Below are 23,373 nucleotides of genomic sequence, written 5' to 3'. Positions count from 1 at the left end.
AGTATAAAAGAGCATAAATACTCTCTTGCTTCTCCATCTCTCAGCCACCTCATTTTTCTCCCCACAGGCTGGCCAGGGTATCAGTTTCTTTGATGCCATTCCAAAGATAGGATGTGATGTGTGTGTTTCCGTGTCTTCATAAAAAAAAATTGTGGTCTACTATAAACACTGTTTCTGCATCATGTTCTTTCCACTTAATGATATGCACTGACAATTATTTTCTATATTAGCACATTAAGGGTGTTCTCATTTTTTTTCCTTTTGCATACCCTTGTATCCTAAGGATGTACCATAATTTATTTAACCAACATTCCAATTAAGGAACATTTCATTTGTTTTCAGGATTTCTTCCTGCTATAAAATGACAATATAGCACTTCATGCTCATGCCCCCTCACACATTGCAAGTATGTCCATAGGATAAATTCCTAGAAATAAGATGGCTGGGTTAAGACGGCATTTGTTATTTTAGTAAATACTGCCAAATTGCACTTCATAGAGTACTCCAGTTGGTAATATGAAGGAGTTTTTTTCCACACACCTTTGCCAACTCAGTGTGTCAACCATTTTGATCTTTGCTAAGCTAGAAAAAGATGTCATCTCATTGTAGTTTTAATTTGTATTCTTCTTTTGAGTGAAGATTATTTTTTTCAGGATTAAAAAATGTTATAGAATGATTTATATTTCCTTTTTTGTGCACCGTTTGTTTTATTCATTGCCAATTTTTTTCCCTATTAGGTTGTTTGTCTTTTTCTTATGGAGACAAATACAGTTTACAACTTGAAGTGAAAACATGTTCTTTTTACAACAAGGATTCTAATGAATGTTTCTTATGACAAATAGATTCTAGTCTTAAGGTTATAACCTGAAAATATTAAAACAAATCTTTGAACTTTGTGAGAATGGTCTTTGCCCTTTTTAGCAAACAGTCCTGTACAGAAACTCAACATGATGACAAATTATAGAATAAGTACAGATTTAATTTTGTTAAAAAATTGTGAACAGGTATGTAAATATTTGCTTGTTTTTTCTATCAGTCTAGCAATAGATAATGCCTGTGACACAGTTTGTCTTTCCAAAGCCCCTCTGTCAACTGACTCTCATTCTTTGAAAATACTTCATTAACTGAAGAAGACCTGTAGTTCCTCCCTGCATTGGATTCTTAAGTCAAGACTTAAATAGCTATTTGGAAGATTAAAATTTTATTCCCACACCGTATATTTCCTTGTGAAAATCAAAACTGCACTTTTCCAATCTTCCAGACCACCTAGAGAGGTTTGTGATTTGACTTGCCAGCTTTATTAGTGTCCTAGGATGTAATTTATCTAGATCAAGAGAGTTCATTCTGAGCAGCTGGGGACTTTGTAATCTCTTTACCCATCTTGGGCACAGTTCCTTCTCATTTCTATTTGTTTTATTCTTTGTAGTCAGAATATCATTCCTCTTGGTCTACAAAAAACCCAATAGGAATTAAAACATCCCCACTTTTACCTTCCAGTATTAGACCAGTATTAGACCAGTATTAGACCATCTTCTCCAAAAGCAGGTGTCTCTTTTCCTTGATCATTATGTTGCTCCAAATATACTTTTAAAAAACCATTTTGTCACCCTAGATCTTTTTTATACTTTCTTGGAATCATGTTTTTACTGTACTACAATTTTAATTTTTTACTTACCAGTCTTTCATTCTGTTAAAAGCAAGTCTTTGCTCTATTAATAAGAAATTTATATAATGATACTTTGGAGTCGGTTGCATGAGAACATCAGAAGCAGTGTCATCATTATTTCTTAATTTCCTTCAAAAGAAAGCTTGCTCTGCATATGGATGCCATCCCTTTCTGAGTATGTGTGGAGCAGAAACATGGGAACACTTCCAATAGTTTTCAAACAGCTTCTGTGTAAGTGAATGAATGGACCACCTGGTTTACCAACCGTATTGCACAAGAGATGACTTTGATTGGTAGGCAGAATTCAGGGTAGAATTAATGGAAGTTAAATGAAAAAGGTTTTGAACTTCAAAGTTACCATGCTTGGTGACAGTGCAAATTGGTAGAAAATAGCAGGCTGAGATTTCAGATACATTCAGAAATACTGTGCACCTGCAATTTGGAATTCTCAAAACAGTACCATTTTTTCTAATAACTTAAAAAAGAGGTACAGCCACTTTTCTTGTCTGATTCCAAAAGCTATATCCATGAAGCTGTTTACTCATAAAGTTGTATCATATGACATAAATGTCATATACATAAGGTAAGTATGGAAATGAATTAAAATTCTAGGGTTAACATCCATTCCCAGTTCTCCTATACACTATCTAGAGCCATGCTTTTTAAACTTTAATGTGGGTGGGATAAGCTGAGGATCTTGTTAGAATGTAGTTTCCTGGTGATAGTGATGCTGCCAGTCTGAGAACTACACTTTGAAAAACATTGTCATGGATTCTTAAGTAGATAAATAGTCATAAATATAATAAATACAAAGGAAGAAGTGTATAAATGATATAAATACCTTACAGTCATAGAATGAATTACACAAATGCAACTTTATTCCTCACTGATCTTCATATGCTTCCCCCATGTTGGGCAGTGAGATAAAAGGACCTCACTCAGAAACAGTTTTACTAGTCTCTTTATATGCATTGCTATCTCTTGAATAAATGGCCAGTCTTTCAGATTCCTTGGCTCTCCTCTTGCTCCTCTCTAGGATGACATCTAGATTGATAGGTGAGGGAAAATCGCATGGACTACATGTCCACTGTTCCCCATGCCAGTCTCTGCACTCTCCTTGACTTTTTGGTCTCTGCGGCAATGCCCCTTGTCTGCCTGATACCAACCCTACTGACCTTTTAGTTGTGAACTTGTATTTTCATCAGGAAACGCTGTGCTCTGCTCACTAAACTGTATTGTTTGCCAAAGGAATCCTTAAATAAGTGTGTTACCACCGAAGAACACTTAAAATTCTAAATACATAATTATGACACCTCTAAAAGCAAATGTGATTATCATTATGGGTAAGCATGACTGCCAAGAAGTTATAGCAATATAAAGCTATTCAATACCCTTTTTTGTAGAGGGAGGATATGGATATAGTTTTAACAGAACATTGTATCGGGTGCTGTGGGAAAAAATAAAAATGAGAACCTATAGCCATAATCTTTTTGATTTTATTTTAAAAGGAGAAGAAAAGACAAATATGTAGAAAAATAATTTAACACTAAAAATAACACTTTCAGAATACCTATTTTAAGTAAAACTATTTTACTATTCAATTGCCATCTCATAAACTTATACTAATGCATGCTTCTACTCATGTTTGAGAGTTAAAAAAATTACCGAAATGATTGGTGCAAATTAATTTAGAGACGAATATTTCTAATGAAACTCAGTAGTATTCTCAAGGTACAGTTTTAAGGAACACTTGAAATATTCTAATTCAGAATTAAACTTAGATGGCATTAGTGAGGAAATACATCACAGGTCACATGATTATTCCCATTGAAGATGTAAGTCCATTTGGTGCACTAGGTTTGCTTAGTGATATTTTTTTCTTAAATATACAGTTCTTTACCTTGAGATTTCACATATATTAATTTCCCTCTCATGAAAATAAGAGTGTGTTATGAATCTAATTTAAAAATACAATTCTATGTTGGATAAGTCCTCCTATCATCTAACAGGAAAAACTAGGTGGTTACTACTTTTAGTCAGTTGTACTTGACTTAGAAATCACCTTTGTATTCCAAATACTTCCAAACTGCCACTTGTCTCCTGTTGTCCCCGTCATTCATACCTTTCTCTCGTTCTTCGTGGCTCTCCCTTGCAAGCGGTAGTGTGTCTGGGATCATTCATTCACATGTTGGAAAATATAGTTATTACATACGGAATTATACATATTATGGAAGATATCAAATACTTCAATCTGTATCTGATATATATTTTGAAAAAGAAACACCTTCATTGTAAATTAACTACTTAAATTATCAAATAGTATAAATGCATTTAATTTGCTGTGTAATTTCAATATACAAATCAATATATTAAAAATTTAGAGTTTTAACATCCAGTACTTCTGAAGCCATAGCTTCCAACTTCTGAACACTTCATTGCTCCTCTGGATATAATGAATATTCAGCAATTACTGATCAGAAGAAGGCACATAGTATATAGTTAATAAAAGCACCCATAATTATTTAACTCATAGTGCTTTAATAACAGTTTTGATTTTAAGGTTAAAAACGCAAACTGCATTTATAATGACTGATTATGTGGCATGCTAGTTATTAAAATGAGATTGATTTTCTTGAAATTAATAACTATTAAGCATTCAAAAGGCAAAATATGGAAGCACTCACTAGAATGTGTAGGATACAACTAGAATTCTACTTATTGACCCATGAAATTACAAAACCAAGTGTGCATACTTTTAATTTTTAAGATTCATTTGAGAGAACTTTTGTGAATAGCACTTAGAGAAAATATGGATAGATAGGCCTCTCTGTCTTTTAAATTATCTGATGAAGTACGTGATAAGGAACACAAAATTAATAATTCGTGGTAGCATTTATTGCAATATATCTTCTCATATTAGCCTAGTAATAAGTATTAGCGATTTACATAATTGGAGAGATAACAAAAATACAAAATTATACACACTCCTGTGCTTTACTCAAGACTAAGCAGATGATATCTGAGATATTATATGGTCTTTGCCATTATAGATGAAGTCAGATTTATTAGAGACAGTGTTATCTTTATTATCTTTAATATCTTCAGTGGGTCAGTTATGAATAGAAGCATTAACTTTGCTTATGACTTAGTTAAATAGAATTTTGGACACCCTACAAAATAAGAACAATGATTTAAAGTAGCTTTAGAGAAAAAGAGAAATATGTTAAAGTATTTCTGATTTGAATAGAAACAAAACAATCAATAGAGTTATAAGGTTAGAAATGAATGATCATTAGGTCGTTTCTAGTTTTTCACTAATGTAAACAAAGCTAAAAGAACATTCTTTGTAGGTCTTCTCATAAACCCATGTGACAATACCTAGTAGAAATGCTGACTCACTAGAGTATTCACATCTTTATTATATATTGTAAATTACTTTCCACCAGCAGCAGGAAATGACATGAATTTAGTCTTAATTTACATATCCTTGGTTAAACAACTTTTCAAGTTTGTTGGCCATTCAGATTTTTCCTTCTATGAGTTGACTCTTCAAATACTTTGCCCAGTTTTTAATTGGATTGATTTGTTTTCTCTTACAGATTAATATGAGTTCTCTGTATATTCTGGGTTCTAATAGTTATATGCATCTGAAATACAGGTCCATAATTCTTAATCCAAAACCTTATTATTGACTTTACAGGACACCAATGAAAATGTTCACTTAGCTGGAGTGGTAGAAATAATAGAGAGTTACAAGAATACAAAAGTTAAGTTTGGTAGGCTGAATGTAAACTTGGGATTCAAGATGAAGATTGACATGTTATATGAACCAAAGAAGGGGTTTTATTCCATCATGCATTCTTTTCCCTGATTTCAGAAACCCTCATGTTTGTTTCATTTTTCATACATGTTTAAGGAAAGGCTATTCAGAAGAGAAACTTCAGATATTTTTGTGGTCGTTGCTATTTTTTTAAACACAAGTTTAATCACATTATCCATTTGATGATTGCTCAAGTTTATGGAAGAATTTAGAAAGAGTTGTTTTAGATAATAACTATAATTCTAGTATAGCACTTAGTAGTAAAAAACAAAGCACCTTTAGTTTTATTTGAAGTGTGTCAATCATGAAGTCGGGTTGAATTGCCTTTTTCTTTTTAATTTTTTTATTGAAGTGTAGGTTTAAATACAATATTATGTTAGTTTCAGGCGTACTAAATTGCTCTTTGCTTTTATTGAAAATTACCCTAACTGTTGTTGTATATTTTAAGAAAGAAACTTCTAGTGTTTAGTAATACTTACATTAAAAAAATACTCTCTATCAAGACTTCAAGAACTATGCCCAATTGCCACATGGATAATAATTCAGCATTGTGCTGTATCAGTTTAAAGGAAGGCAGATATTACTGGCCAAGGCAAATGTGCAGTGCAAGTAAAAGGTAATTCCGACATAGCAAAACTACCTCCTTCTCTATCAGCCTCTCTCTTCCCTACAATACACTGTGTTCCTGGATCCATTTGGGTATTTAGAGCAGTGTTTTTAGGAATAATTCAGCCACAAACTGAAACCTACGGTTTTAGTTACAGTTCATCAGAACCACATGCAAATGAGATTTAAGTCATTGTGGGCATAGTAGTGCATCTAAAAAAATAGGTGAAAGATAGCATTACAAACAAGGTTACATACAAGTAAAAGGAGAGGAAGGATACTAATATTAAATCATCCTCTTTCATGTACCCTGGAAATGAAGACCATGAGTAGACATTCTTTCATTTGCTCATTTATATATTCAGTAATTCAGTGGTTCTCAGCCAAGGTTGATTTTATTCTCCAGGGGAATTTGTCAGTTCCCACACCTGGGGGAGCAGGAAGTCCACTGGCATCTTGTGAATCAGGACCAGGGATGCTGCACAACATCCTACAGTAAAAGACCAGCTCCTGACAACAAATCATTGTTCCTGCAAAAATGTCAGTAGCGCTGAGGTTGAAAAAACCCTAATTTAAAAGTATGTGTTAATCAAAAATACTTTGATCTGGTTCTAAACACTGTGACTTATCAAAGAAAATCTAACTGTATATATAAATTATACTTAAATTCATGGAATATATAGTCATTAAGCATGCAGGGTATGCCTCGGAAGGATCAGGGTTCAAATCTTATATTTACCATCAGTTATCTTGTGCCTTGGGCAAGTTTCCTCACCTCTTGTGACTCTAGTTTTTTAATCTGAAAAAAAAAGTCAGTTATGTGTGGTGAAAGGCTCTGCAGTAGAGCTTGAGTGAGATTAGCTAGGATGATTTATGTTAAGTGCATAGCAGAGAGTTTGTACTTAGTAAATTCTCAATAAATGGTAGCAGTTAGTATTATCTTTGCATATACTAAATCATTTGATCCTGACCTACTCTAAATATCCTGGTCACATACCATATTTCATTGCAGTGAAGACACCATTGATTAGAATATGCATCATTATTTTATCTGTCACTAAGAAAGAGGTGCTTGTCAGTTATACTGTGACACACCATCATTTATAAAATGTGTCCCAATTTTAAAGCAATTAATTTGTGGAAAGAAAATGTGGGTCCTAGACATGATTATTATAAAGCCCATCAGCGAGTTTTCTTAGGTGCAAATGAATGAGGCTCCCATTAACCACATTCAGCTTCAAATTCACTTCGAAGGGACCAGGACCAGGAACAGAAACACAGCTTCCCCAGAAGGCAGGATCAGACATCTGTCTTTAGTGGGATTAGAATTCACAGCAGTTTGTGCAGCATTCACAGAGCTATCAGAGAGCCTTTTTTTTTTTTTTTTTTTTTTTTTGCCCCCAGCACCTGTCTACTCCCAGATAACAGATCAGGTGCAAAGGAAGGAGACTCACATAGAGGCTTTGGGTCAACCCTGGCCAGAAGCCTAATGTGACCCAGAAGCCAGTGTCTTATGACATAGGTAGAGTTTCCAAGATCCATGCAAGATACGTGCACAATTTTGAAAGTTACTACACGTAGGGGATCCCCCAAACTGTGGTTTTCCTTTAAACATTTGCAGTTTATAAGTAGAACTCCCAAGCCACGTGGAATTTACCCATCAGGGTTTTTTGTTTGTTTGTTTGTTTGTTTGTTTGTTTGTTTAGCAGTAGCGATGTTGCCTACGAACATAGTTGACATTCCAACTTTGCCAGGTTTCAATGTAGAAAACAGCAAAAAGTTCTTCAGAGGTCAACTTACCATGCAGAGGGGCAATACTATCTATAATCATCAGATACTAAAATACTAAAACTCAGAGAATTTAAGTGGCTTGCCCCAACTCATGAGTCACTAAGTCTAAAACCCAGATGTCTCATCGCTCATCTGATTACTTCCAACAACACTGTAATACCCTGAAAGAGGAGTGCAAGGGACAAATCCAATCTACCACCTGGTTTTGTACAGCAAGTGTTATTGGAACACAGTCATGCTCATTTGTTTACATTATCGACGTTTGCTTTCACGCCACACAGGCAGAAGTCAGGTGCGACAGGAACCATATGGCCTATGAAACCTAAGTATTTACTGTCTGGCCCCTTATTTTTTTTTTTTTTTTATTCATGATAGTCACAGAGAGAGAGAGAGAGGCAGAGACACAGGCGGAGGGAGAAGCAGGCTCCATGCACCGGGAGCCCGATGTGGGATTCGATCCCGGGTCTCCAGGATCGCGCCCTGGGCCAAAGGCAGGCGCCAAACCGCTGCGCCACCCAGGGATCCCCTGTCTGGCCCCTTATAGAAAATGTTTGTTGAGCCCTGCTCCAAGGTATAACTTTCAATTGATTGACTGTCTCTATGAGTCTCTATGAGGAGATAAAAGGCAAAATAAGTTTCTCCTGTTTTATCTTTAAAAATAACTGCCTGTATAATATTTCTGTGCACCTGGACGTTTCCTAAGAGCCACAAATCCCGAACCCAGCCATTTCTCTAGATCGGTGGTTGGCTAACTTTTTCTGTAAATGATCAGATAGCAAAAAAAAAAAAATCAGATAGCAAAGACTTTAGGATATATTTTAGGATCTATGAGCCGTCTGATGTCTGTTGAAAATCACCAGTCATGCCCGAATCAGAATGTACATAGTTGGGCTCAAGAACCCACAGTCTTTACCACTAAGGACTTGGGAACATAGTAAAACCTGGGGGAGATCCACCTGCAACAAACAATTCTGGTTAGAGTATTGCTTTAACTAAATCTTTAAGGAGATTTAGTCCTCAATCAAAAGCTCTGTGTATAAAGAGTTTCAGAATAAGTGTATCATGTTTCCACAAACAAGTACTTTCTTCCTTCCAGTGTTTTAACAAACTCTCTTGGGAATTTGCTTATAACTACTGCCTCTTCTCTACATCCCTCTGGTTTAATCTTCACACAGCAGCCAGAATCATCTATTAAAAAATAAGCCCAATCCCATCACTCCTGTGCTGGAATCCTCCTATGGTTCTTAATCTCACACAGAGTAATGGTCAAGGGCCTCACACAGTTGCCCTGCAGTGCCTAACCGTCTCTGGCTTGCTTCCTGCTACTCTCCCTTTGCTCACTGGGCTCCACTCACGCTGGCTTCCTCGTTTTTTTTTTAACTGAGTATGCCAAACATACTGCTGCCCCAGGGTCTTTGCACTTGTGGTTTCCTCTGCGTGGATTGTTCTTCCTTGAGATAGCTACTCAATTCATTTTTTCACTTCCCACTCATCTTTATTCAAATACCACCTCCTCATGAAGCTTTTCCCTCCACAACTTCTCCCGTGTGCCCCCCCATCCTTCTTTACCCCACACATACATCTATCTCCACCTGATGATTTGTTTTTTTTTTCCTCTTTAGCACTTTTCACCCTCTGAGATGCCGTAATTTATATTTTGTTGTCCGTCATCTGCCCTAGAATGCAAGCTTTGTGCAAACAGGAAAAATTTGTCTGTTTTATTCACTGTTAAATATCCATTACTTAAACTATTTATCACATGATAGGTGTTCTTATATTTAGTCAATATTTAATGAATGAATTAATACAATGGGGATTTGTTGGTAAGATCTTATTTGTCAGACTAATTCTGCCAAAAAGACTCCGAAACCCCTTCTTCAAGAGTGGAGGGCTTCTAAATGTGGCTTCTGAGTAGCAGTCTCATTGCTTGATGGTCACACCAATGTCCACTCTTTTATTGGCCTTGAACATTCCAAGTATGTACCTTGGTAGATTATATCTTCTTGGTTTCATAACACTCACCACTTTAAAAAATCAATATTGTATTATACTTTGTATATTTGGACAGATTATTTTTGAAATCCATAAATCTCTAAATCAGAAAAAAGCCTCCTTTTGGTGGGCTGCCCTTGATTAGCTCAGAATGGAAAGAGAGAACCTGTCATTCTTTGTCAATCAGCTTGGCACGTACTTGACAGCATGCAGTTACAGTGAAGGAGAGCTGCGTTGCCGTGGTCTCGCAAACCTAATTGTAGATAAATAAAAGAACAGTCACCCAGTATGAGGGGAAAGAGAAAGAAACGCAACTGCACAATGTTGTGTTTTTCCATCCATCAGCCTTCATTTGTCAGAGTTTGCCTGACAATCTAGGCCAGAGAAGTCAGGCTCTAACACAATATTGATTCCATTTCATTTTTTGTTTCTTGCTACCCTTTTTAGCAAACAGTTTATATGGGGAATGAGAGATGGTGCAGCCAAAATATGTGACCAGGGTACATTTCTTTTAAAGGCTTACTTTGGTTTTTCATCCCTTGAACCCATATATTTTTTGTTTCTTTGGCTGTTTCTTTATAATATTGTAACTGTTAGCTCTTGCTGCAGTAACAAATATCCCCAAATCTCAGTGACTTCTAAAACAAACATTTATTACTCATGTGTCTGTAGATCAGCTGCATCTTTACTCCACACTGTGGATCATGTTCAGGTTTTCTTATTCTAAACTGTGGACCTGCTTCAAATGTCTTCTTATTACAGAACCCAGGCCAAAAGAGCAACTCCTGTATGGTACATATTCTCTCATGGTAGAAGATAGGAACTGGTAGTACTATCTAATCTTGAATTGTCTTTAAAGACCCAGCTCACAACTGTCATATAGTTTCTTCTGCTCACAGTTCATTGATCAAAGTAAGGCACATGATAAAGATCAAAGTTAATGGGGAAGAAAATGTATTCATTCACAGAGTATCCATGTTTATAGAGCCAGTGAATAATCATGAAGTCAGAAACCAATTGTAGTATTCACCAACATCTTAGAATTTCCATGATTCCAAAAATGCACTTTTTTACATTTCAACTTCTCTAAAATTGAGATAGATCTCATAATAGTGTCTACAAAGTCTGATTTTTTAACCTTCCTAACAGTTCATAAAATAATAATGGTTCTTAGAATCCATGATATCTTAGCGTTCATGGAAAAATGGTTGATTGTGGGGATTGACAAATTAGCCAAGTGGCAGGAAATACTCTTTATAAACTAGAAAACTAAGGTAACAATCACTTAAGTTTGCTAAGAAAAAAGTTGTAATTTTTATCCTGAATTTCTTTTTTTCAGGAGCAGCTTACATATCTCATTCACACCAGCTTATCTGAATGAAAAACCATGTATTAGTAGTAGATCTTTTCTCTGTCTATTCATATATTCATATATGTTCATTTTTAGGGCATCAATTCAAATGACAAGTATGATTCCCTTATTTAAAGCCCTTTTGTGGGTTCTCCACTAAGGTTTTGAGGGTTGTATAAGAGATCCTTTCTTCCTCCGGCTCTTGCCTTCTATTCCTATACCATTTCTTCCCATTGCCATGCATGGGATCACCACATTGTCTCCGGTTTCTGTCTTTGCAGATCCCAGATTGCCTCTTGCAGTGCTTTATATCATCACTTCCTTTTGTCAACCAAGTGCATGAGCTCTCTCTGTTCCAAGCCTCTGCTCAGGCCTTTCTCCAACTGTGAGGCCAGCTCCTACCTTCCTGTTTTCCCTCGAACACAGAACTTGTCAGTTCTGCTGCTGTGCCCCACCATGCATTGCACTTTGCTGGCTGCTCTACATGTTGCCTTCTAAGCTGAATATGTGATCATTTGTCTTTATCCTTCACGAGGTTTTTTTTTTTTTTGATGGAAAATATACATTTATTATAAAATAATGTTTGTTTCATGATGAGAGTAGAAAAATAACACTATGAGCCGCTAAAAGAAGTTCTGGAGCTCAGTCTCAGGACTGAAATGAGAGGCTTTTGCATCACCCTGGGAGCAAAGCATCCGGAGGCTCTCTGCCCATGTGACAGGTATGGCATAGCACACACGGGGAGGATGTGGCTCTGGTTCTGCTGGAAGCCCAAGGAGCCTCCCTGTTCCACACAAGATGCTCTGGCCACGAGGATCAAAGAAAACTTGAGGTCAGCAGAGAACTGGTTCTGAGAAGGGCCAGGACAGGACAACCTTGCCCCTCCCTACACTGCAGTGTAGAACAGTCTCTTAGGTTGATGGTCCTGGTTTAGAAGATGATGCCCAGTGGCCTTATGCTGTTTGCTGCATATGCTGTTATTCCCTGTAGTATTCATAGTTCCCAGCCAAGACTCTGAAACTCACTCCATGTTTGTCGAATGAACAGAGAATGAATGAATGTTGGAACATATGTAAGAGACTGTCTATATTCTCCTCCTATGGTGATAATATAGCATGCACATATTCATATATATATACATATATATTCATGTATCCTAAGGTTAGCAATAGGTAAAATGATAGAGACACAATTAAAAATTTTAAAAATACAAAAACATTAAAAATAAAAAAAGGTAAAATGTATCTCTTATATTTTCCTTAGGGGCAAATTTCTAGCTAAAAAAAAACAAATGCATATAATCAGCTTAATATGAAAATAGAAATGTAATACTGACTATATCAAGTTTTGGCAAATGTAAGTGTGCATTAATTTGCATCAGAATTGCTGTTTTCCCCTCACAGGTGTTGTTGAGTCTTTTTTCTTCACTAACCTTTGATCTGTAGCTCATCAGACCAACAACTCCCCAATAAGAGTAATAGTGTTTCATAAGAAATAACTAAGCCTGAAGGTGCTTAGAATGTCACTCCATTTGGGAAACCTAGGAGGGCTGGATTTTAAAATATACCATGATATTTTCCTAGTGGTTATTAATGGAAGATGACTCCCTTTTCTCTAATTACTACAAATTGTTTTCTTGAAATTATGCCTGAGACCATAGTGAACTGTGGTTCACTGAAATGAGGGAAATGTGATTCTCTGAAATGAGGGCAATAAAAACACTAGTCACATCATAAGGGTCTTGACTCGTGGTGAACAGTCTTACACTGTAGAGAATACATTAAAAATAAGGCAGGGGAAAAAAACTAAATGGAAAAGTGCTATTATTAGAAATGTAGTTTTGGAGGGTTTTTGTTGTTGTTGTTATTGTCGTTGGTGGTGGTGGTGGTGGTGGTGTTCGGTGGAAATTCTATGAAGACTTTCTTGTCTGAACATTCTTCAAAATCGAACACTTTCTACTCGCAAAAACTGGCCACTATAATTAGCCATATTTCCATTTTAGTGGTGACCTCCTTTACCTTATCTTAAATCACATAAAGATGTGAGGCCCTTTGTGAGATAAAAGGTTTACTCAAACCAATTCTCTGACCTGGATATCATCAGTTTGGCAATCAGAAATCCACAAAGAGACACCCTTGGTGCATTTTAAAGGCTATGTCAGAATTTATCTCTTTTCTCTGGGAGGAGACCAGATTCTCTCTCCCTTACACCCTAGGAGGATATTACAGAATAAACTGGAGTTAAGAGGAAAAGGAAACAATAATATGGTATGAAGGGATATGACTGCCAGTTTTAGAGCATGTACATACATGGTCTATACAGCAAAAGGAAGGATATAGTGGACATTTAGTGGCACACATTCTGGTTATCATCTCAACTCTGCCACTTACAAACTCTTTGGTCTTGGACAACTGACTCAATGTCCCTCAGTTTCAGCATCTGTAAAATTAGACAAGACCCTTTTTTTAGGAGTGTTAAGTATGAGAGAAAAAAAAATGTATGGAGCCCACAGTGTTTGACACATAGGAATCTGTTAGCAACTCTGGTTTGTAAATATCATTACAGCAGTTAATATCATTATAGCAGTGTCTTGACATTTTCAGCACAGCTAAGGACTGTGTTTTTTACTTTTGCGTAGTCCTGTGCTTCAGCTGGGGTTGTTGGCTCTGCTGTGCTTTTCAGTGTCTCTGTGTCAAGCTTTCATTACATGGAGAGATAGCACATCCCTTTTTAATTTAATTCACTTATACTTCCATTTTCTCAGGATGCTTATCAGCTTCTTATAGTGTATTTTTCTCACACTAAAGAAAAATACACCAAAGAGTATTTTAAGTGAATTAAATTAGATTTACTCCACTTGACCCTTTAAGCAGTAATATGTGACCCGGAAAAACTGACGTACCTTTTAACTCATAAATTCACACCACAAATCAATGTATTGGGGTAAATTGTAGAATTTTATTTTCAAGAATGGCCTTTCTGCAGTGATTTATCAAAGGTACATGTAACTAAAGATCGGGTTCTCCGAAAAATTGCCAAGAAATAACAAACAAAGAATTTAGAGCTGAACATGATTCTTTCACCATTGCTCTATTTCAGTAGGACTAAGAGTAAATCTCATCTAGGTACTTAAACTCTTCATTATTTCATTGAAGGACAAAGAGATGACATTAGTTGTGATAGAAGGACATGCTAATAGGAAACATTTCTATAAAGGGAAATGATGTGACTTTGCAGTGCTCATTCATCAGAGGACTAAAGCTGGGGCTAACTTGATGACCTGAAGAGGGAATATCCTACTTTCTGCAGGTGCAAAACAGGGACATTTCACAAGGCATGCCAACTTTTCCTCAGTTCATCTAGCAAGCACCTGCTTCATATTCGGTTCTAAGTAATATCTGGGCTGCCCTAATGTCAGCCTTGCTGCTGTTCGTGTTCATTTGCCAATGAAAATTTCATGAATTAAAATGTGTTTATTTCCTAAGGGAAATAAATAAATGTGATATAAAATGCAGTCTCCTAACTCTATCTGCCAGAGCCTTCTGAATAGTAGCATCAATGCTGTGCAATCTTTGGAACTATTTATTTGGGATTGCAGAAGAGGGGCAGGGAGAGAAAGATGTTAGCGTTCATCATTTGTCTGCATATCTGAAACATTGGTAGAATTACTATTTGGGATCATTTTCTGAAGGTGTAGATTTTATACCAGGTGCACTTATAAACAGTTTTAAAGGGAGAAATACCCAATTCTCACAAAGTGCATGCTGAATTTGAACTCATTACAAGTTCGCAGGATTTTTTTTTTAAATAACCTTTAATAACTCAGAAAGCTCTTATAACTTTAGGTCTTGTTTCCTCCATAATTGTCCTTAAAGGTGGTGTGTGCGCATATGTGTTGTTCACATAGCAATGGAGGCACACGGCGAGTCTTAATGTTATGGACACTTTTAACTCAAGTGCCTGCCTTCCACTGGTGTTTATTATAATGAGAACTAAAGAAATAAATCCCTCTCAGGAGTGTGTGCTGAACACGTGTAAACTGCAAGACACCCTACTGAGCCCCATACATGATAGTAATTTGGGTTCAGAGTACTCCCCGCTCTGATGAGCTGAGAGAGAAAGATACAAACGGAGTATATAAAAGAAGCAATGGCATGAAGACACGCACGCACAGCAGTGCTGGGAGGCTGCAGGGTAGGAGAGGGGGGAAGGAAGATATGGGTTAATCAGGAGTTGCTATCTGGGAAAGATTGCCCAGGTCCTAACTGACACCTGACATTGATTAATCAATATTCCATCCTAGTGTTTAACAAGTGTTCCATCCAAAAAGTCTTCTGTAATATTTAACTTCACTTCCTTCAGCTTCAATTTATGCACATTTCTTTTGTTTTGTGTTCAAGTGAGCTAGACAGCAGCCAATAACAAAAACACTTTATGTTCATATCTAAAGAGGTTTTTGTTTGTTTGGTCATTCTTCAGTCTTCTCTAGACTAAGGAAAAACAAACATTTTTAAAAAAATAGTTAAATCATTCCTCAAAAGACCTTTTCAATTTGACTGCTTAATAATTAATAAGCCCTGATATGATGCTTGAAGTGTTTACTCTTTGGAAAGAAACTTAATCTTGACAATGATGTGAGAAGAATTATTGGGTTTTATTTCGAAGTGAAATTTTGGATCCAAAGCCCAGAAGAATCCTGTTAAAATAAGAAGTTTGTAAAGTAAAATGAACATTAGTATTATTGAGATTATTGAAGCTAAACAATAGCATTTATCCATATTAATCATATTCATAAATCCTATTTCTCATTATTGCATTTGAGGTTTTTTTTTAAAACAAAGTTAGTGTCTGTGTTTCTATTTAATAGTATTAGGACAGAATTCAAGGAGATCTGGGATAAATATTTTAAACTTTAGTATGTTCCGCAATGGCCTCTATTTCTTTTCTCTGCACTAAAAGTACTTTTTTTGTGCCCTGATGTACCATGCAGAAATTGATCCACAATACATGTGGAGTCTCCAAGGGTATATTTAAATTTAGTAATTTTATTGCTAACTGTGAAGTTAATCTGCACTGTATGTGTTCTTTTCCCCAGGAAATTGAAGTAGCAGTTCAAGCTAAACAGCCGGATGTGGAAGGGATTTTGTCTAAAGGGCAGCATTTGTACAAGGAAAAACCAGCCACTCAGCCAGCGAAGGTAATGAAGCAACCTCTAGCAATATCCATTACCTCATAATGGGTTATGCTTCCCCTGTTGTACATTTGCCATTGACGTGGTCTATTTATAATCAATGAAATAACTTGTAAAGAAATATTGTCCATACCGCAATAGCAGAGGCTGAGCTGTCTTTTTGATCAACATATCCTATTTATATATTGTGATCTTAAGGCTATTAACGAGTCATTGCATTAAAGGACTCAATTCTGTCCTGGTGTGCTGCCATCAATACAGAAAGTAGTCCCACCTTCAAGGTAGATTAAATTCTTTGAGGCTTTATTGCTTTGCTTGCCAGCCTTGATGCTTTTCATATTGTTTGGCTTAATTCAAATCAAGCTACTGCATCATACTGTCTGTCTCCAACAGCTGTAAAGAATCACAATATGGTCCGTGACCTTTCTTTTCTCTGTGACACTCTTTCCTTATGAAAGAGGAAAATCGGCATTCGGGCTTTAGTACTTTATTAGGTCAAGAATTTTTAGCGAAATGTCATGTAATTGCTTCTCTCTTTGGTAAAAAGCTGGCCTGGGAGAAAGCTTTCTCCTTCTTTCCTTTCCTCACGTACATTTTGAAGTCTGGGACACGTTTATTCACAGGCTATTACATGAGGAGAGAAAGAGAAAGCCAGCTTGGTTTTCGAAAAATAACTAATCAATGGCTTCCATTTGCAAATGAGAGTCCAGTGATAAATAGATGTTAGGTATGGGTTACCTTATTTTCTCTACCTGACCAAAATTATAATGGGTCCCATTATGATAGAGGTTCCCGAGAGCCTGGAATGGTGGCTGTTTATTGATCAGTCCTGGTTTCTCTAGCTAACATTGCAGGCTGAGATTTAGTGAGCCTCGCCCTCATGTTTAAAAATGCTCCAAAACAGTGCAGGTCAATAACCTCATTATACAGAACTAGTTTGTCCTTGCAAACAACATTACCATGACTTAGACTTTGTCTCTAAGGTCACTGCTTGTGCTTGGCCCAAGCTTCATTTCTAGAAAATTGTTTGTTTTTCTTATGGTTTACAAGGGGCCTTTCCTTAGGTAAATTTAAAGTTTTAGTCTAAGCGTAATGTCCAAACACCGGATGCTAAAAGTCATAGATTTGTATGTAGATACTGATAGAAGTTAATTCAGGAATACTTATCACCATCCTTAATATCCAAGATGTTAATGATGATGACGACGATGATGATAACTTACATCCAGTTCCAAGCCTGGTATGATCATTTTCATGGAGCATCACTGTGTTCAGTATTTAGATTAGAGAGCTAGAGAAGGTCCTGAAAGCAGCAAATTTCAAGGTTTCTGCTAATGTTCTGAAGAAAACCAGTCCCTAGGCAGACTCTTTTCGTGCTTAACAGAGTAACTCTGGTAGCCAGCAATGAAACAAGTGGACCATTCTATAGGTCTACTCCATCTATGCTTGTTTGCTTCTCAAAGACTTTATGTAGGGTTTGACACAATTGTTACAGATTACAGATATGCATTGAAATTGTCTTTCACTTCTGTTCCTTTGTTAAAAAAAAACAACAGAGGGAAAATTCGTAATTGAAAATCGATGAGAAAATTTTTGTCTTCATTGTATGTAAACAATGCAAGCTGTTGATACTAACTTATCACACCTCCCACTCAAGCTTCAACTCCTGGGCCACTTGGAGATCAGACCCATCTGAGTGAGCATTATGTACCTTCTGCCTTCACATTAGTGATATAAAGGGGAATTAGCTTTCAGAAATAAAAGGAAGAGCAAGGAGGCCCTGACTTTCCTTCTCATCTGCATTCCTTAAAACCAATTTGTAGAGTGAGCACTCTCTTTCCTTCTGGTCTCTCTCCTTCCGCATTTCCTTTTAAGTCAGCTCATTTCGGAGAAATAGAACTTAAGTGAAAACTCATTCCCATTCTGCCATTTATCCCTTAGGTTTGGAGAAGAATCAAAATATCAAGTTGATAGAGGCAGAAAGGCAAGATTGACTTGGGAGCCTGGGGATGTGGAGAAACAGTTGATTTATAGGCAACTTTTGATATGGACCATGACCTTGGAAACACTTCAAAATGAGCTGGGGTTTAGGGTAGCCTGAAATGCTAGAGGTTCAGAAACCACTTCTTGGTTCAGAACATGGAACCCAGTACAACAAGGCAACAGGTGTGGATCAAAAAACTTCAGTTTAAAGGTTAAGGGATGATTTTTCTGAAGGGTGATCCATTGCTCTGAGAATACATAAATAAAGTCCCTTTCAATTTTCATTTTCTATATCCAGGTTTAAAAATTGTGTGATTCCTAATGTCTTTTCTCCTGAACTTACAGGTTTCTCAGTCCTTAATGGAAGGAAAAGGGGTCTGAGTAGCCTGTGGTTCATTTTCATGAACAAAGTTTGGTTCTGTTTTGGGGGGAAGATTTATTGGAAATGATAAGTTATGAAGGAGAAAGTGATATTCTTAAAAAAGAAAATGAAAACTCTTCTCTCTCTCTCTCTCTCTATATATATATATATATACACAGAAGATCTAGTATTTCGATAGATCATAATGTGTCCTCTGGGGATGCCTAGGTGGCTCAGTGGTTGAGCGTCTGCCTTTGGCTCAGGGCATGATCCCGGGATCTGGGATCAAGTCCCGTGTCAGGCTCCTTGCATGGAGCCTGCTTCTCCCTCTGCCTAGGTCTCTGCGTCTATCTATCTCTCATGAATAAATAAGTAAAATCTTAAAAAAAATAAAAAAAAAATAATGTGCCCTCCGCCTATAGACAGTCTCATTGAGGATATAGCAGAACATGATTCTGTTTCTTAGGAAACTGTCTGTTGGCACCTCCACATGCTGCATCATACAGCCTGTCTGTCCAGCTCTTGTGCTCACCTCGCAAGCTGAGTTCTGCTTGGGGGCTGGGCTCATCCCTGTTGAATCCCCTCCCCTTTCCCTTCACTTCATCAACTTCTCTAGGATTTCTTTAATTTTCAAAGATAGTAAATTTTTAGATTCCTTTTTTGTCAATCGTGACTAACCCACTTCTTCCTTATTTTCTTTGAGAATTTAATATCAAAGGCCAAATATATTATTAGGAGACATTCTACTAATGACATAAATATAGCACTAGATCTCAGATGCAAAATTACTGCAAAATTTGTAGAATAATATGGTTGAAGAAACAACCACTCTTGTTTTGCCTTATATCTCCTCTTTCTCCCCCCAACACATACACACATACACACATGCGCACGCACAGTTTTATTTCATCTGATGTGTATATGGTTTCTTCATCTCCAGAAATTGTTGAAGGTTGGTCAGATAAATTAAATAAATTGTTAAACATTTTCCTTAAGTTATCCCTTTGGTAATAATATATTATGATAATGCTGTTGATGGAATCTTGTTTTAATATGCTCCATTTTCCACAGAGTAATTTTGCACTTTGAACATAAAGACTCCTAACTCGGGGAAATGAACTAGGGGTGGTGGAAGGGGAGGAGGGCGGGTGTTGGAGGGGAATGGGTGACGGGCACTGAGGTGGACACTTGATGGGATGAGCACTGGGTGTTTTTCTGTATGTTGGTAAACTGAACACCAATAAAAGTTAATTTAAAAAAAAAAAAGAACCTTAAAAAAAAAAAAAAGCCGCAATAACAACTGCCATCACTGACATCAATATCGACAACTACCGAAAAAAAAAGTTACTTGGTTTTTAAAGTGTTTTTTTAACTCTCTTTTGAACTAAAGCAGTTAGAAGACATTTTCTTCTATTGACACTCATCATTTAACTCAACCTAGAATGCCACTCTTTCAGTTAAAATATATTCAGTATATGTATGTATTTTGGAATACTTATATCACCTTCCGTATATCGAAAGTAAGAGCATTAATGGAATTTTAAGTGTCTTGGTTACTTGCTGAAGGGATAAGATGAAACCAACTGATTTGCTTTGCTACCCTTTTAGATTATAAAAACAAAATCTGAGTACCATGAGTTTAATGATATATTTTATTAATGTTCTCGAATTCTTTTAAATGTAACAGAAAACATAAGGTGCTTGAGGCCTTCTGTATTTGGTCAAAGTGTTCCACCCCAACCTTTAACACAAAATAATTGCCATAGACAAATGGTCAAGAGGGCAATTATAATCTTCCAGGCATCATTTCCTCAAATAGAAGCTGCAGAATGACAGCGTCATTAGTCACTTTCAATTAAAGTCAATCACAACCAGGGATGTTTCATTTTCCCAGCTGTTTTGTTGTTAATTAACTAGATTAAGCTTGTTTTTCCCAACAAGTTTGTTCTACTGCTAATATCAACATCATAACATTTCCAAGAACTTCCTTAGGGTTTATTTGTTTGCCTGATAATTTTTAATACATTACTCAACAGATGTGCGTCTGAAGATTTTTAGATCATATAGCAGGTTGAGTGGTGTCTTGTTGGTCAAAATGTTGCCTAATGAAATATTACACTGATAACAATATTTGGCTTTTATATATGTTCTCTCAGGCATATGGTCTCATTTACCTGGTACAATTTTTTTTATAACATCAGAAATCAATAGAGAGATAACAGTCAAGTCTATCCCCTCAAAATGAATAGGTCCATTTTGACTCATTTGGTGAACACAATTTCCATGTCAGTGGTCACAGAAAAAGTTGGGAGAAGAATTACAGACAGAAAGTAACAATATTAGAGAGATTTTATAATTTAATACATGAGAAGCAGAATTTCATTTTTAAAAAACATGTTAGTTTTACAACTGAGGAAAAGTCTTTGACTGTAAAGGCTGAATAAATGCTAATCACATACGCTTGAAAATAAGGAGAGCCCCACTTTCCCATTGGGAAAATAAGATTTCTAATAGATTTTCGAGCAACTTATGAACATTTAGGAATGAGGATGAGATTGCAAATGTCTAATTATATTTAATTTCTTAATGGAGCAGCATTTCCATATTTTAAATCTCATTTTACAGAATAACACACTTTTTAGAAATATTGCTTTTGCTGTATTTTATATCTTATGAAACAAGTTCACTCACACTCTTCATATGTATATCCCAGAATTCTAGAGCTCACTATCTTCCAAGTTATTTGCAAAATGGATGCCGCTGGTTTTTTTTTGTTTTTGTTTTTATTTATGATAGTCACACAGAGAGAGAGAGAGAGGCAGAGACATAGGCAGAGGGAGAAGCAGGCTCCATGCACCGGGAGCCCGACGTGGGACTCGATCCAGGGTCTCCAGGATCGCGCCCTGGGCCAAAGGCAGGCGCCAAACCGCTGCACCACCCAGGGATCCCGGATGCTGCTGTTTGAATCCCTGTATGATGCCATTACAGCTGTCTGTCCAAAGACTGCTAGAAACATACTTATAATAAAAAAAAAAGTTAGGATTTTTAGCTTACTGCAGCAAGGGAAAGCTCTCTCCAGGGAAACTGTGGGGCATCTCAGTAAGAAGGGGTTAGAAAGAGCAGCTTACAGGGTTAGGCTGGCTAGGTGATTCTAGAGAGGGATTAGGGAAATGGAAGGCATTTGGATTAGATGCTGTCAACAGAATCAATGTGTTGATTGGGTATCTTTAATAATAATTTTTATCTACAAGATGAGGGTGTTGAAGCGGGGAAGAGCTGTCACTGTTGAAAAAGTAGCCATGCTTTATACCAGTCCTTTTTGTGGTAACAGAATGGCCTCAACTCTGTATTGTTGGAACATGGCCCTGGGGTGGCGTTGTCTGTATGTGGTTTATTTTCTGTGACTGTCCATTATGTTCAATCAGGGCCCTCACGCCTAGCTAGTTGCCAATTATCAAAAGGGCCATCTTTTACTTCCTCGGTGTTATCACTGGATTTTTTTTAAAGACTCTATTTATTTATTCATGAAAAACACAGAGGGAGAGGCAGAGACACAGGCAGAGGGAGAAGCAGGCTCCCTGGGGGGAGCCTGATGTGGGACTCGATCCCAGGACCCTGGGATCATGACCTGAGCCGAAGGCAGATGCTCAACCACTGAGCAACCCAGGTGCCCCCATCCTGAAATTCTCATCCCCAAGTTGACTGCCCCCTCACAAGATATTAGGAGAGAGAATCTTTTCATTTTTCTTAGATCTGTATTATTTATCATCCCAGCAGAATAACTTATTATTTTGCTTTTTAAAACTGTCTTTAGAAGACTTGTTTACAATGGCCTTCACCACTGGTAAGTGTGAGGTTATACCCCAGGAATAATTGCTCATTATTTACCAACTTTCTTAACCTTTTTAAAAATTATTATTAACCAATTCTGTCAGATGGCTTCTATAAGCATCCCAGATGCCCACCTCTTGAGGTCACTACAGATTACCATGCAGCTTTTTTTGTTCACAATAAAACAAACAGGACAGAAAAGACATTATGAGGGCTATAATAATATGAGTCGACTCTTTTCTGAGGAAATCCTTGGAGGGAGAGTCTCTGCTGAGGTTTACTCAGTAGCTCAGGCTGGAATTGGGAAAGCATTTAGGGATTTGGATTTCACCCCTGGCCCTCGGTTGTATTGATTGCATTTATAAAGACAGACCTAGAGACCTAGATGTTTCAGTTACAACATTCACATGCATGTCTGTATGCATAGAGCTATGGGTGGATTCATTTATTTATGTAGCCAATATTATTTCCTGCCGAATATTGACACAGGAGAAAAAACATAAGATTTTTACATTTTGAAAATCCCAAACTCACATGGAGTTTAAAACTATATTCCCTTTTTAGTATAAAATGGAAAGCTACGATTAGAAATCTTTTTTTTCTTTTTCTTAATTCCTGCTCTTGATAAGGAATAAATTTCACGTTGTTTGAGATAATTGTCCTAACGCTTAATGAGTAATCCCAAGCATGGAACATAATACTCAGCTGCAAAAGTCCTCTCAAATGAAACTCAGTGTACCATTTTTTTAAAAAAATGCTCTCCAAGTTTCTCCCTCTGGGT

General features: G+C 36.7%; 1 protein-coding gene across 8 annotated transcripts in view; it reads left to right on the top strand.

Moving 5' to 3' along the window:
• Positions 1–23,373, top strand: part of DMD (dystrophin) — a 2,057,113-nt gene that overhangs the window by 1,351,453 nt on the left and 682,287 nt on the right. For all 8 annotated transcript variants that reach the window (XM_041741334.1, XM_041741335.1, XM_041741332.1 and 5 more), the window contains one exon: positions 16,322–16,423. In XM_041741334.1, coding sequence (XP_041597268.1) covers positions 16,322–16,423 — 102 coding nt within the window. The remainder of the gene's footprint in view (positions 1–16,321; positions 16,424–23,373) is intronic.

The sequence above is a fragment of the Vulpes lagopus genome, chromosome X (assembly GCF_018345385.1).
Source record: "Vulpes lagopus strain Blue_001 chromosome X, ASM1834538v1, whole genome shotgun sequence".
Lineage (NCBI taxonomy): Eukaryota > Metazoa > Chordata > Mammalia > Carnivora > Canidae > Vulpes > Vulpes lagopus.
This window is presented reverse-complemented; position numbering and strand designations above follow the sequence as displayed.